Source organism: Medicago truncatula, chromosome 1 (genome assembly GCF_003473485.1).
Source record: "Medicago truncatula cultivar Jemalong A17 chromosome 1, MtrunA17r5.0-ANR, whole genome shotgun sequence".
Classification (NCBI taxonomy): domain Eukaryota; kingdom Viridiplantae; phylum Streptophyta; class Magnoliopsida; order Fabales; family Fabaceae; genus Medicago; species Medicago truncatula.
Genome location: NC_053042.1, coordinates 4,486,086 through 4,500,822, shown reverse-complemented (window position 1 = coordinate 4,500,822; position 14,737 = coordinate 4,486,086). Strand labels below are relative to the sequence as shown.

At 33.1% G+C, this 14,737-nt stretch overlaps 2 protein-coding genes across 2 annotated transcripts; one reads left to right on the top strand and one right to left on the bottom strand.

Moving 5' to 3' along the window:
• Nucleotides 1–1,866: 1,866 nt before the first annotated feature.
• On the bottom strand, nt 1,867–5,290 carry LOC112420133 (protein FAR1-RELATED SEQUENCE 5-like). Its single transcript, XM_024778773.2, has 3 exons — nt 4,976–5,290; nt 2,150–4,302; nt 1,867–2,046 (listed from the first exon to the last, which is right to left on the bottom strand). Exons 1-2 carry the CDS (start codon nt 5,012–5,014, stop codon nt 2,155–2,157), a joined length of 2,187 nt encoding a protein of 728 aa, XP_024634541.1. The 5' UTR covers nt 5,015–5,290; the 3' UTR covers nt 1,867–2,046; nt 2,150–2,154.
• Nucleotides 5,291–9,887: 4,597 nt separating this feature from the next.
• Nucleotides 9,888–12,606, top strand: LOC11414205 (F-box protein SKIP23). The gene has a single exon (XM_003588980.3). The coding sequence runs from the start codon at nt 10,229–10,231 to the stop codon at nt 10,784–10,786; it is 558 nt and encodes a 185-aa protein (XP_003589028.1). The 5' UTR covers nt 9,888–10,228; the 3' UTR covers nt 10,787–12,606.
• Nucleotides 12,607–14,737: the final 2,131 nt, after the last annotated feature.

Sequence of the window (14,737 nt, the reverse complement as noted above, 5' to 3'; positions counted from 1 at the left end):
GTTGACACCAAATCTCAATGTTTATTTCATTTAATCAAAAGGTTCATATTTATTTAATTGAAATCTCACGTGATCATTACTTTCCGCATTTTCCCTGATCTTTGTTATCTCTCTGGTTTTTCTAATCGTTATTGTGATGATTGCTCATATTTCCCCGTCTCAACCATTGGTTTCTTATTCCAAATGAAAATTACAGCTTCATCATTTCAATTTATTTTACTGGTTCAAATACTAAGGGAGAATTGTGATTTATTAGACTCAATTATCTATTTCAAAATTATAATTGATCAAACAAACTGGCTTATTTCAGAAACACAGTTGTCAAACCTAAAATTTCACAAATAAGAGGAGTTTTAAAATGAGAGGATAAGAGGATGAAACAGTGGCCATTGGATTAATTAGATGGCTGTGATTAAATTCTCACATAAGTGAATCACGTGACATCTCTTCACCCCCATTTCAGATGCGCGTTGCTCACTCTCTCTCACTTCCTTTCTAACATACGATTCTTCTTCTCACACCTTTATCAGTTCTCACTCCTCTTGTAACACAAGCACAAGATACGATTCTTCCTCTCACACAAAGGTGATAATCCAGAATTTGTTAATCCTCATGCTGATTCTATTATGAACAGGTTGGAAATTGTGTCCTGATTCATACCCTAATTTGATTCAATTTTTCCCAATTAAATTCTCAATACCTTTGATTCAGTTTTTCCCAATTTAATTTGATACCCCAATTTTTTACATCTTGTTCTGTTTAAATATCTTATTCTGTTTGAATATCACTTTTCCAGGTTTAATTTATTTTTTGTTCAGGAACTTATTTTTTTGTTGATGCTGGAGTATCATGATGGTTCATGAATTTATTTTTTTTGTTGATGCTGGATGCTTTCATGATGGAACAGAATAGATTGGGTTTGGTTGTGGCGAAGGAAGTTGACCCAACCCTTGCAGAGGCGCTTGGAATCAGATGGAGTTTGCAAGTGGCGAAGGAAGCTAACATCCTTGAAGCAACTATTTTCTCAGATGCATAAGTGATTGTCAAGTGTATTAACTCCAGTAATTTTGTAGCAGCTTTTGATCATGTTATTCAGGATATTAAAACTCTTATGAGAGAGATGTCTAATGTTAATGTTATGTTCATTAAGAGGTCTGTAAACTCTGTTGCTCATAGTCTTAGTAGGGATTTCAAAAACTCATGGTGATATGTCGTATGTGTATTCTTGTTGCTGCTATGAGCCTTACATGTGCTATGATGAATTGGTTTTACATCAAAGAATACATTTGGAGCAAACTGATCGTTTGTTTGTTTTTTTTAACAAGCAACAAACTCTTATTTATAATCCAAGCCCATAAATATACTTTGTTCCATTCATGGAAATACCTACATGACAGAGAGCACAACAAAAATGGTATACCTTCAATTTAAAAAAAAAAAAAAGAAGATATATCTTCAATCTAGTTAATGAAACAAAAATGATAGTAAAAGTATCAAAACAAATCATCGAAAGCTTAGAAACTTAATATCATTCAGATTTAGATTTTAGGTTTTATTTTGAATTAAAAATTGACTAAAACACATTATTACCAAGAACTATTTTGTTACTACTTGGCTACATGACTGATAACTACTTTGGCACAAAAATAGGCATATATGTTGTTGCCCATAAATATACTTTTCTTAGTCAGGGAATACATATATGTTGTTGCTTATAATGAGGAAGTCAAGCACAATAATAGGAGTGATATTTGCTACAATGATGCATAGCCAAATAACTCAATTCACGAGTACTGATAGCCTAAAATTTGGCACAATGCTGCAGCCAGCAAAAAAGAACAAAACAGAAACAAAAAAACAAGAAAATTGAACCAAGCAATAATAGGAGTACTGATATCAAATCAAAACAAGTACTGATACAAAACAGAACTTAAGTTACTGATACAAAACAGAACTTTCAAATCAAAATATGACATTCATTCTTCTATGTTATTCATCTTGTTTGTCTAACTTCCTTCTTCCTTCTTCTATGCCATTCTTCCAATCCTAAAAACAAAAAACATCAAGTAAAAATTTACACCATAAACATTTGCACAAAAAGATCAAAATAAGTACACCATAAACATGAGCACAAAAAGGGTTTTCTTACCAAAATTATGGAGATGATCTTTGGGGACAATTGCGGCTGTCATGATGCACATACTCACCGCATAACCTACAAAGTCTTGCCTTTTTTTGTTGTTGTTCAATAGCCTTCTCTTTGCCACCTTTGATTCTTTTCCCACTACCTTTAGTCTTTGCAAAATTTGGTGGAAGGATTTCTACTTCCTCAGGAATATTGGACCCAATAATCAAATCATCTGTCCTGTTTCTCTTAGAACTCCCTTCAAACTCGTCCAATTGTTTTTCCATGTTAACAGCCCCATTTAACAACAGAAGCAATTTTCCCTTATCTTTGCCAGCCTTCTCCACACAGCTATGTAAGTGACTCCACACATCAGAAATTAGTTTGCTATCTTCCTCCAAAACATTGTCAGCTATGTCAAAAATAGGCGTTCTATTTGCAAACTTAGTCCACCTATTCACAATGTGCTTACTTGGTATTTCATTGAATTTTTTTCCCTTTAAAACACAAAGTATGTGTCTACAAGGTATTCCTTCAGCCTGAAACATTTTGCATGAGCAATTTGCATTGTGATCGGACAAGTTATACACCACTTCTCGAAGTTTACCATTGGTCTCACTATTATCATATATATGGAATATTTCCATCCCATCTCCATCTTTCTTATTTTCAATCCCACAATCCACGCATGCAATCCATAATTCATGTTGAAATATATAAAAGTTCTCACGAGTATACACATCTCTTGCATGCCTCTCTATACCACGTTCCAACTTTAGTTTTGGTTTAGAATGAATAGAGTTATTATCAGCCAGTAACTCCTTCTGTCGTTGCGCTTCTATTGCTGAATCAAACCTCATCCAAAATTCAACCAAGTTAACATTAGGATTCAGGAAATTACCATAAAAAGAATTCTCACTTTCTGATCTTGATGTTGTTCTCAATATCCCAGCCATAAAAGTGTCTTTGAAGTATGCTGGGATCCACATCCTTCGAATTTCAAACATATGTAACAACCACTTATTCTTTTCTAACTCGAACCTTGTCATCAAAAATGCCCAAGTCTCTTCAAACTCATTTGGTGTCTCTGAACCCCAAACACATGACTTGAAACTTTTGTTGAACTCATCATCATCATTCATGGACACACCTACTTTTTCAGAAACTTTTTTCATGATATGCCACATGCACAATCTATGAGTAGAAGTATCAAAAATCTTTTCTATAGCCACTTTCATGGAAGGATCTTGATCGGTTATTATAAGAGTTGGCTTATGTCCACCCATTGCTTCCAAAAACTTTTCAAACAACCATACAAATGAATCACTTTTCTCATTTGTTATAAGTCCTACTCCGAACGTAATAGATTGTCGATGATGGTTTATCCCGGTGAAAGGTGCAAAAATCAAATGATACATATTTGTTTCATATGTAGTATCAAATGAAACCACATCCCCAAATAAGGAATAATTTTTCCTACAAATACCATCTGCCCAGAAAACATGCTTCAGCCGGCCTTCTTCACCTACCTCATATGCATAATAAAAGGATGGATTAACTTCTTGCTTTCTTCTAAAGTAATCTATCAAAACATGTGCATCAGAATCTTTATTCAAAGACTTTAAATCTCTGGAATAGTTTTGAAGATCTCTCTGCGTGCATCCAACATTTTCATAACCCCCACACTGTTCTTTTAATAAGTGGAAAGCTTTTGAAGGTCCAATATTTGCTCTACTACATGCATGTAATAAGCTTTTGTGAAATGGATTAACCTTCCTTGCAGTCCTTAGAAACGGTCTCTTCATAGGTGAAGCAAGTGGATGGGTATGGCTTTCATGAAATCGAGCTATCTCGTACTTACCTTCCCCTACCCATTTGAAACCAACATTTGCATTGCATCCTTCTCTTGTTAAAGCCCTTCTTCTTCTAGCCTTGACAGTAGATTCACTTTCCTCCTTATCATCCTTCTTCTTTGCCAAATAACCCTCTTTCGAGCAAACAAAATACTTCCAACGCTTCACGCCTTTTTTATCTATAGTCGATGATGCTGAACGCACACTAAATCCGACAGAGAGTGCGTATTTTTCATAAAATTTTTTACCTTCATCTAATGTATCAAATACTTGTCCAATCTTAGGCTTTAATTCATCGTCAAAATTTGGCTCACATTCATATTCCTAGAATTAACAATAAAAAGTCAAACAAAGAATAAACAAAGAGTGTGGATTCCTAAAATGAACACAACTCTGCAGCCAACAAAAATGGTCCCAAAAAAGAAGAAAACAGAGAGTTACTAAGTAATATTTCTATTATTAATTCTAAAAAACTAACTACATAAACTGGCTCCTCTTCAGGCTGAAGTGGTCCCATACCTGTGTCAGATGGTAATTATTGGCAATTATGAAGTCACTCCCTATTATAGTACCTACATTCTTATTCCTCTTTGTCGACTATAAATAGATGGAATACTATCAAGTACTAAAAACAAGTGTAGAGATCTTCTACATTACATTAATATAACACTAACACTCTTTCTGATAAGCATTCCAAACAAAGAAAATCATGGAACCTACTGAGCTTATTTCTCAAGTAAACAGAAAGAAAAATAAAACAAGTAAATACCACAACGGTGCAGCCAATAAAAAAGAACAAAACAGAAAAAATAATCAAATTGATAGCAACGACAACTAGAAAATAGAAAGAAGGTCAGTGCAACAAGTAATAAAACTACTATAGACAACAACGACAACAAGTAATAGAACCAGTATTGGAGTATAGAGAGCAACGACAACAAGAAAATAGAAAGAAAAAAAAAACTATCTCTTAGGATCCAAACTAATTATAATATACCTGAGGAATTTGAAAACAAGTTGATGAATCTTTGTCCATAATGATTGTTGAACGTAAGTGCAAGTTTTAGTATTCAAATTGATGTATCTTTGTCCATGGTTGGAGAGAAGTGAGAAGGTCAGTGATGAGAAGAAGAAAGAACGTCAACAAAATATGGAGAGAAAGCAAGCAACGCGCGTTTTGGAAAATTGGAAAATTGGGGAGAAGGAGTCACGTGAGTCATTAAACCATTTCTTTTAATCACAGCCATCTAATTAATCCAATGGCCACTGTTTCATCCTCTTATCCTCTCATTTTAAAACTCCTCTTATTTGAAATGCCCTCTATATATATATATATATATATAAGATAGGATCCGTTGACACCAGGTGTCAACGGATTCGTTGACACCAAATCTCAATGTTTATTTCATTTAATCAAAAGGTTCATATTTATTTAATTGAAATCTCACGTGATCATTACTTTCCGCATTTTCCCTGATCTTTGTTATCTCTCTGGTTTTTCTAATCGTTATTGTGATGATTGCTCATATTTCCCCGTCTCAACCATTGGTTTCTTATTCCAAATGAAAATTACAGCTTCATCATTTCAATTTATTTTACTGGTTCAAATACTAAGGGAGAATTGTGATTTATTAGACTCAATTATCTATTTCAAAATTATAATTGATCAAACAAACTGGCTTATTTCAGAAACACAGTTGTCAAACCTAAAATTTCACAAATAAAATGAAACTCATCAAAAATACTTTTCTCGAATCTTAGATTTCCTACTTTCTTTCCTCTCCAATTGCTATTGTTTACATAGATATCTAGCGTAAATTTTCTTCATGGCCATGCGAGGAACAAACCATAAGGGGATGAGACAATATTTACAACAATAAAGACTGGTTACTCATGAAATAAAATTACCTTTTTTTTTTACATTCATATGCAATTATTCAGTTATTTTGCAGACAAAAGAATAAGGAGAATCAAGATACGATCATCTTTCCAATTTGAGTTTTGTAATCATTTAAAACAATAATAGTGTGTGATTGAAAGAAAGGATGCACAATAAATAAAAATGTGGCACTATATTTAACCTTTGATCAAATTAAATCAACGGATGAGATTTGGTGTCAACGAATCCATATATATATAGTCTGGTTCCGTTGACACCAGGTGTAAGTCTTTTGACTAATTGACTTATACATAATCAATCCTCTCAGTGTTTGGAATCCTATTATCTCCATATGTTGTCTTCAAGCATATGTTACTTAACTATGAATGCAAACTCTTGGTTTCTTGTTTGCTTTATTAGAACTGACATTGTGAAAAATGCCGTTCTGAGTAAATTAACAATGATGAAATCATCCTCTTTGTTTCCTGTTTATTTAGATTAGTTTGTGATAGCTTATCCTTCATTTGTATATATTTTGATTGATGTTTTCTTAGTCTCGCATAAATCATGTATGTATTACTTAATTTGTAGTTCTCAGTTTTAGAGATAAAAAATCAATTTATCAATTTACGGTTATAAATTTTGCTCGATATTATTTATTAGGATTTGGATCTTCTCATTTAGTTCCTAACAAAATGCTTTGTTACTTTTTACAGGGTTGAGAGAAAAAAAGAAGACGTAGGGCACAACATTGGGTTTTTGCACAAAAAGTAACAATTGGTTATTGATCCCCCCACCGTCTTTATTTCTCTGTTTTTCTGAATGAATCTTCTAATATTTCCTTTGCTACTTAGTGATGACAAAAGAAGTTGACTTTCCCTTTTTTTCTTTCTTTCATTTTATATCATTTGAAGGGGATCATGTGAATTGGCTTTCTAAATTGTTCTTACTATGTTGGTATATATAGTTTCTGACTTTTGATCAATTTCTAAATTGTTACTACTAAATATATTGGCGGGGTAATTATTTGGAATCTTAAATAGCCATATAACCATTATGTGGCTCCCTGCAGAAACATTTTCCTATTGGGATCTGTAATGACTAATGAGTAATGTAGCTCTGTCCTTGAGCATATGAAACCATGTGCTTCGAGTTAGGATTCATATAGCCATAGCTAATCCTGGTCTGTCTCCTAGAGATTTTCCTATTAAAATCCTCTTAAATGTTGAGTCAAGAGAGATATTGAAGGAAAATGGGGTAAGGAATATGCATTACAAGGAGTTCCATATTGCTGGGGCCATATTAGACCTCAGATTTTTTTTTTTTCTCTTTTCCCTCTAGTTTTGTAGATGGAACATGTAAAATTTATCACACATCTTTAGATAGGATCCAATCTTGCTGTTTTTTCTCAAGCCATGCAAGTTATTCTATCCCTTAAACATTGAAATGCTCTTTCGATTCTCTACTGATTTTTGTTAGACTTTTCATCCATTTTGTTATTTTTGTATTTTTTTTAGACAACTTTTGTATTTTCATATGTTAGAGTTTCTTTCTTCATTTAGTAAAGGTCTGTAATGATATTGGTTCAAATAGCACAAACAGACCCAAGAGGAAAATATAATTGGAAGATTTGGATGGTCCTATTATAATTGAATCATGAATGATGTCTGTGCTATTAGTTCTTGCAGCAACTGATTATGTAATTTTAATGATGTCTCAAATTCTGTTTATGGGAATATTTAAGATAAGATGATTCTATTTTCATTTATATACCAAAATAGTTATTCTATTTTCTAGTTCTTATTTTAATTGAATCATATAGATGATGTCATGTTTTTGAATTGCAGCAAAATTTTCTGAGATTTCATTATTAAATGGTGACTTTTTTGTCATATATTCATTATTTTTATATTTATTTTTTATGGATGAATTATTTTCCTGCACTGTGGATATGTTAATTTTACTTTTGATGGGACTAAACGAAATAAGCCACCATTTTATTTATTTTAATTTACTTTTTTTTAACAAGCTTTTAATTTACTTTTTGAATGATCAGCTTTAAGTAGTTACTGATATTCAAGACTAAACATGATTATTTCCTGACCATAGTTATTTAGAGTTGTAACTGGTTAGGATTGATGAGTGATCAACTGTTTTGAGATTGAAGGATATTAGAATGTCCCTTTTATCTCCTAGCCTCTCAAGATGAGTGATTTTTTCTTAGTTTTTTTTTTGAAACAGCAAATTTTATTAAACAAACATATCTCTGCTCAAGACGAATAGAGACCGGTGAAATTGAGAATACAAACAAAAGGCGCCGTATAAAGGCGGGAACACCTAAAAATAACACCCTAAAAACACCCTTGAGTACACGTCACCACCTAGAACAAACTCCTTCGCAAAAAACAACCACCGTAAAAACGATATCCAAAACCATCCGTCGTCGCTACTCACCCCAAAGAAAAACACCCCTCCAAATTAAACTCCCTGGCCTGAGCACCAAAGCTTCCGTTGATATTAAGTGATTTTTTCTTAGTGATATTAATGATTTTACTTTGCTTCTGTTGGATGGAGGATATGTGATGTTGCTTATTTTCATGTTTGGTGAAGTGATATAGTTGAGAATTGAAACATGACTTCGGCAGGACCATGTTATGAATCTTTTGTTTTTAAATGCTATTCCATGGGAAGTTTTTGTGCGTTTTTGGTTGGTTTAGGATTAGTCATAGATTATTTTTATGGATTCAATTTCACTAGCTTTGGATGGTTCTTCTCTCAGAATTATCTTGTAAAGTAGATACATATTTGGATGCTAGAAAGCTCTTTGATAGTAGTACTATTTTTTGTGCCATGACTTTTCCTAAATTTTCTTTGCATATTGTCTTTCCTCCAAGAAACATTTTGATTTCATCTAACAGAAAATTTAATTGCACAATCAGTCTCTTTGATACAGTATAGACATAGAGTTGTTGATTTTAGTTGGCATAATGCCATGATATGATGTACTTTGTAGCCACAAATTACCTATGTGTATTCATAAGGCATTTGACTCGGTCCCGAAGCCAGAAATACCAATACTCATTGGACTTATTATAGTTGAATATAGTTTTTATCCTATTAAATATTTGATTATTTTATTTTGTTTTAGTTCGGTATTAGAGGGTTAATCTTGGCGCAGCTGGTAAAGTTGTTGTCATGTGACTGGAAGGTCACGGGTTTAAGTCTTGAAAACAGTATCTTGTGTAAAAAACAGGGTAAGACTGCGTACAATACACCAAATGGTGGGGCTGCGTACAATACACCAAATGGTGGAACCCCTTTCTGGATCCTGTGTATGCGGGAGCTTTAGTGCTCCAGGGTGTCCTTAGTTCATTATTAATTTGTGTACTTGCCTTTGGTCTCTTTTTATCTCACTCAAGTTTTATTCTCCGGCCAGTCCATTAAATTATTAATTTTCATCTCTTTGTTGTATTTCAATTTTCAACTAAGTTAACTATTCTACTAAGTACATATACAAGAGTGTTTTACTAATTTGCTAAAAAAAAATAAAGAGTTTTTACTAATAAAAACTTATTTTCTCATAACATCAACAAAATTACTCATTTTTTACGAACTGCATTGTTAGACTCACATTACAAAACTTTTTGTGCGATTATAATCTATTTTCAACTATTATCTCCACTAGCCTTTTGTAGTTTTATATGCAAATAAAAGTCTACTTTTTCCTTTTCTTTTTCTTTGCAGACGGAGTAACAAACGTCATATTAAAATTCAAAAATAAATGTTCCGTGAGCATAGCTCAGTTGGTAGGACAATGCATTATTATATGCAGGGGCTGGGGTTCGAACCCTGAACATTCCACTTATTCATCTTATAAGGTGAATTCTAGCCACTAGACTATCTGACAAAAAAAAAATCAAACATAAATGAAAGTTTCTAGGTAACCGAAAAAAATTCACCTTAACAATTTCAATTTTAACCTAAAATATATAGTTATATTTTCTTTTCCAACATATATAGTTATATAACACCACTCAATTTCACTCTCTCTCCAAACGCACATTTTTCCTCATCAAACCACCCTTCCAACGTCCTTGGTTGATAAAACCAAACTATTACACCCACTCCTCTCATATCAATCATCTCACCCTCTTAGTTTCCCTCACGTGCTCGATTTTAGTCAACTTTGTGTACTTCAATTAGTAAATGATTACATTATTCACAGCGAACAAAGATTGCCCTATCACTATATTTACCCCGAAAAGAAAATAAGCCTCTTGTTATTGGCATTGGCACGTTTATCTCTGCCCCAAAATCAATATTGGTTAACTGCAACGGAGATGAACATTACATTGGAATGTGATTCCTGATATGTCTATGTACTTGGGAGACATCTGCATTTTCAAAAGGCGGCCTTATGCTATCAATAGAATTGGTAAGACAATTACTGTTGGACTGGATGACTTGAATGCTTGGTTAGTGGCTGAACCACCTGAATCTGATTCTGAACCTCTTCTTGGTGGTAACAAAAAATTCTTAGTGGAGAGTGAGGGCAAGTTGTTGCTAGTGGTCATTTATGAGTTTTTAGGTTTTGCTAGTGGTGACAGTGTTTTTTGGATTAAGGTGTTTAGGCTTGATGAGAAGGCGCGTAAATGGGTGAAATTGACGAGTTTGGGGGATAGGGTTTTGTTTTTGGGGAATGGATGTTTGTTTTCTGCCTCTGCTTCTGAGTTGTCTGTTACTAAAGGGAATTGTGTCATCTTTATTGATGATGCCTTCCTCCACTTTAATTGTAAAAACATGCAATATGGGAACTGTGTTTTTGACTTGGATCAACGCCAGCTTACGCCTTTGTCTGATTGTCCGGAATATTTTAACTTGTTCTGGCCACCTACAGAGTGGATCGGCGAATGCTGCGTTCCTAAATGAGTATGTTATCTTGCATTATTTTGCTTAGTTTCCGTTGTCAGATTAGATAATCTTTTTCAACTGTACTTGCAGAAATAGAAAAATTGAAATATTATATGAATATATGCATTACATCACCATGCCTAGTTATTATTATGATTATGTAGTTTCTAAACCAGATGTAACATTGATGACCGTTTATTATCTTCTTTCCTTGTTGCTTTTGCAGAATATATGTTTAGAAACAAATCTGGGCCAAATATATTACTTAGCTAATTATTAGGAATCTTAAGTATTTGGATCAGGAAACAAGATGCAATTTGGATCGGTGATGATTGATGCAACCAGTCTCCCTGAGCATATTTTTGGAAAGTTATATATATTTGATCAAATCTTAACTGTCTATTTTATTTGATCAAAGGCTCACAATAGTTTCTATAACAACTAATCCTTTCTCTCGCGTTCATGCCAATCATCTCTTGATTTTTCTATATACTGAGAATTGGCATCTAATTGGTATTAATTTATTCTTTTTAAAATAATATTAATTTATCCTTGAAAATTCAAGATTTCACCACAGATTAATGTAATTTTCAAAATTCTGAAGCATGAGTGATGCCTAACTGATGGAAAAAGGAACGAAGAGGCTATAAAGTGGCTGCTTAAGAAGAAAGGGGAAGCATGAAAACAAGTCTAGATATCTCCATTTGATCTAGTGATCCTCTAAGTTACTCTTTTAATTTTTTATTTGTTGGGACATTACGAGCCTTATGATCGATATTTGGGCCTATTAGTTGGGGTTAATGTTCCGCATGCATACTTGGCTTGTGGAGGCAACATTGGTCTTAAATTGTAAGGCGGGGTCTGTACCATTTCAATATTTGGGCCTCCCTGTTGGTGCAAATCAGAGGAAGCGAAGTACTTGGAAACCGGTGGTGGATGTAGTTAGGACATGGCTGTCGTGCTGGAAAAATAAGAATCTATCACAAATTGTGCTCATAAAATCAGTTTCATTCGCTCTTATAGTTTATTATCTCTTTTTGTTCAAGACTCCTTCAAGTTGTATGGGCAATTGTGGGGTGCAGGAGTCAGTTTAATATTCATTCTTTGAATGTCCATTGTTTTCGAATGTATGGTATGAGACCTTAAGATGGATTGGTGTGTCTTTAGAGCAATTTGGCAGCTTAGTAGGAAGGGTAATCTAGGAGAAGGCAAGAGTCCTGTAATTTGATTGTATTTGGATAATTAGGAAAGAAATAAGTGGAACTTTAAGAACAAAGTCGGTGGTGTTTGAATCGGTAACATAAGCTGTGAAAATATTAGCGCGTAGTTGGTTGAGTGTGAAATAAGGTTTCAATTAATCAACTAGTCAGTGGTGTGCAAATCCAAGGCAATGTACGAGGTCTGTTATAGAGAGACAGACAAATGAGATGGGTTAGGATAGGGAGGTTATTAAGGAAAGGGGAATTCTAAACTTGAAAGGAAACAAGGCTTTTGTCTTCTTGATCTTGAAGACGGTGGTGGTGAAAAGGGTAAATAGTTATAAAATGGGAGGAGAATGAGAGATAAAAGCTAGCAGATTATGGAATGAGAAGCGGAAGATGAGAGTGTCAGCTTAAAATGTTGTTCCATTCCGTTTATTGAAGTTGATCTTTAGTGTTTACCTCTATTTTTTTGGCATGTTAATTGAATTCATTCTCATAGTTTATGAAGTTAAAGCAAATCAAAATAGTTTAGAAACTGGCCAAATGGTATCAGTGTCCCTTAAAAATGTCCCTTGCTATCTTTCATTCTTTTGAATTGAGATTCATATGAGCAATCATAGACCTTGAGAGTCTATGCAGATAAAATGTATATTTGAATATACACTGGACATAACCATGGCAAGTTATTATTATGAATTTCTAACAATGATGATGGGTTTGATTGTTCCCATAGCTCGGATTTAAACTCAAGATCGCCATAATTAAAGCATTTGAGATAAAATATGTTGGTGCCTCTAGGGCTATAAATTAAAATTAATATATTATAAATAAATATGGCTATAAATTGGAATATAAAAATGCAGGGTGGACAACCTTTGTCAAAAAAAAAAAAATGCAGGGTGAACAACTAATAGCAAATTTTGTCAAAAAAATAAAATTAATAGCAAATAAAACAAAATTGATCTAAGATGGAGTAATTTGTCAATTGCCCTATGCTAAAACTCGCATCTCAAATTCCAACCTATTTGGATTGTTATGAATAAATTGACTAAATTTGATCATTTTATCTTTATCCGTACGCATCACGTATTCTATTACAATGTTTGAACAAGATCTTAGAATTTAACGTCAAATTCCATGATCAACAAGAATGAGCATTCACTCGTTAGAGGGCCTTTTGAAGACTTAATGTTGGAGCAAGTTGGGATCATCTTTATCCCGTATAATATGTGATCTTGTTGACTAAATAATGAGAATTAAGACAATTGTTATTAATATTGAATTTTGCCGACAATTAATATTGTTTTACAAGTTTATTTTTGAAAAGAGATAATTACTGGATGTTTCTTTATAGTATTCATTATAGGATTCATTACGATATTTAATTCAATTGTAGATGCGTTACCAATATAGTGTGACACAAGTGACATATACTTGAGTCCATTAACCATTTAGTTCAGAGTTCGATCCATGATTGGTGTATATGGAGAACCATTTGTTGGAAGAGGTCAACCCCTTAAATAATTTCAGTTTGAGGATTAGCCTATGCAGTTGCGCATGAAGTGTATGAGTTTGCTTTCAATAAAAGTAAATTGAAATATCTTAGTAAAGAAATAATTAACGATATATGTGTGTGTAAATTTGAAGACTACTCTCTTTAGTTTTGTATGACCTAAATAGACGACATATATATCCTTAAAGTTTTAATGTTGTCGCATATGTAGTTGAAAAATTGAAAGATATATGAAAGGGAGAAATAAAAAAAAAATATTCTATAGTTAAGAATGGAGGTAGTAATAACTTTCATTACAATGTCACTTTATGAAATTGTCTATGAATTGGAGTAGATATAGAAGTAGAACACATGCATTTCTATCGATTTCTTATTTCATTCAATGAATTAATTTATTGCAACTAAATTCATTGATGATCTCTTTGAAGTAGTTGTAAATCAATGTAAGTAGTTGTCTTTCAATGTTAGTGGTCACCACATAGTACAAGAATCTTAATTTGTTTGATCAAGATGTACCCAATATGAGCTTGTGTAAAAGCTTATACGTTTTGGTTAAGACGTACCTCCAAGTATTATGACTAGTGACTTGTTAACAAAACAATGTTTTTTTTGACATAAAAACAAAACAAAGTTAAAATTCCCAATGAAAATTGCATTAAAAACAGGTTCACTTGTGGGGAAACTCATGTCGATCTTATGAAGGAAAAAAAAAAAGCACGACAGCTACCAGTATCCTTTTTACACATTCTCAACCTGATTTAAATCATTTTTGTTTTTATTGCATGGATCCTGAATTATTGGTTTGATTATACGTAGATTTGTAGGGGACAGGGGATTCCAATTTTAATTGAAAGTGATATGTGTGCCCAATTCATCAAGTAGTGGAGCCCATATTCTTTTGTTAAGCTACACACGTCTCAAAGTGCAATATTGCATGGTTGTTGGAGTTCTGACTTTATACACCTTTTTATTTATAAATGCTTAAAATGCTTAATACATAAAATGCTTGAGAATAATATCTTTCCAAAATACTCATAGAAAATCTAGTAAATTTGTCCACAAGGCTAAGACGAACTCATGGCGTCATTTATCACTAAAGCACAAAAGACTACATTTATTCACATTTTGATCTTGTTCCGTATTAGGCTGATGTCTAATACGGAACATACTTCGCATATAAAGGTATACATCCAGATCATGTACTATTGGTTTATACAAATGTACATTTTGATCATAATGATACATAAATTATGT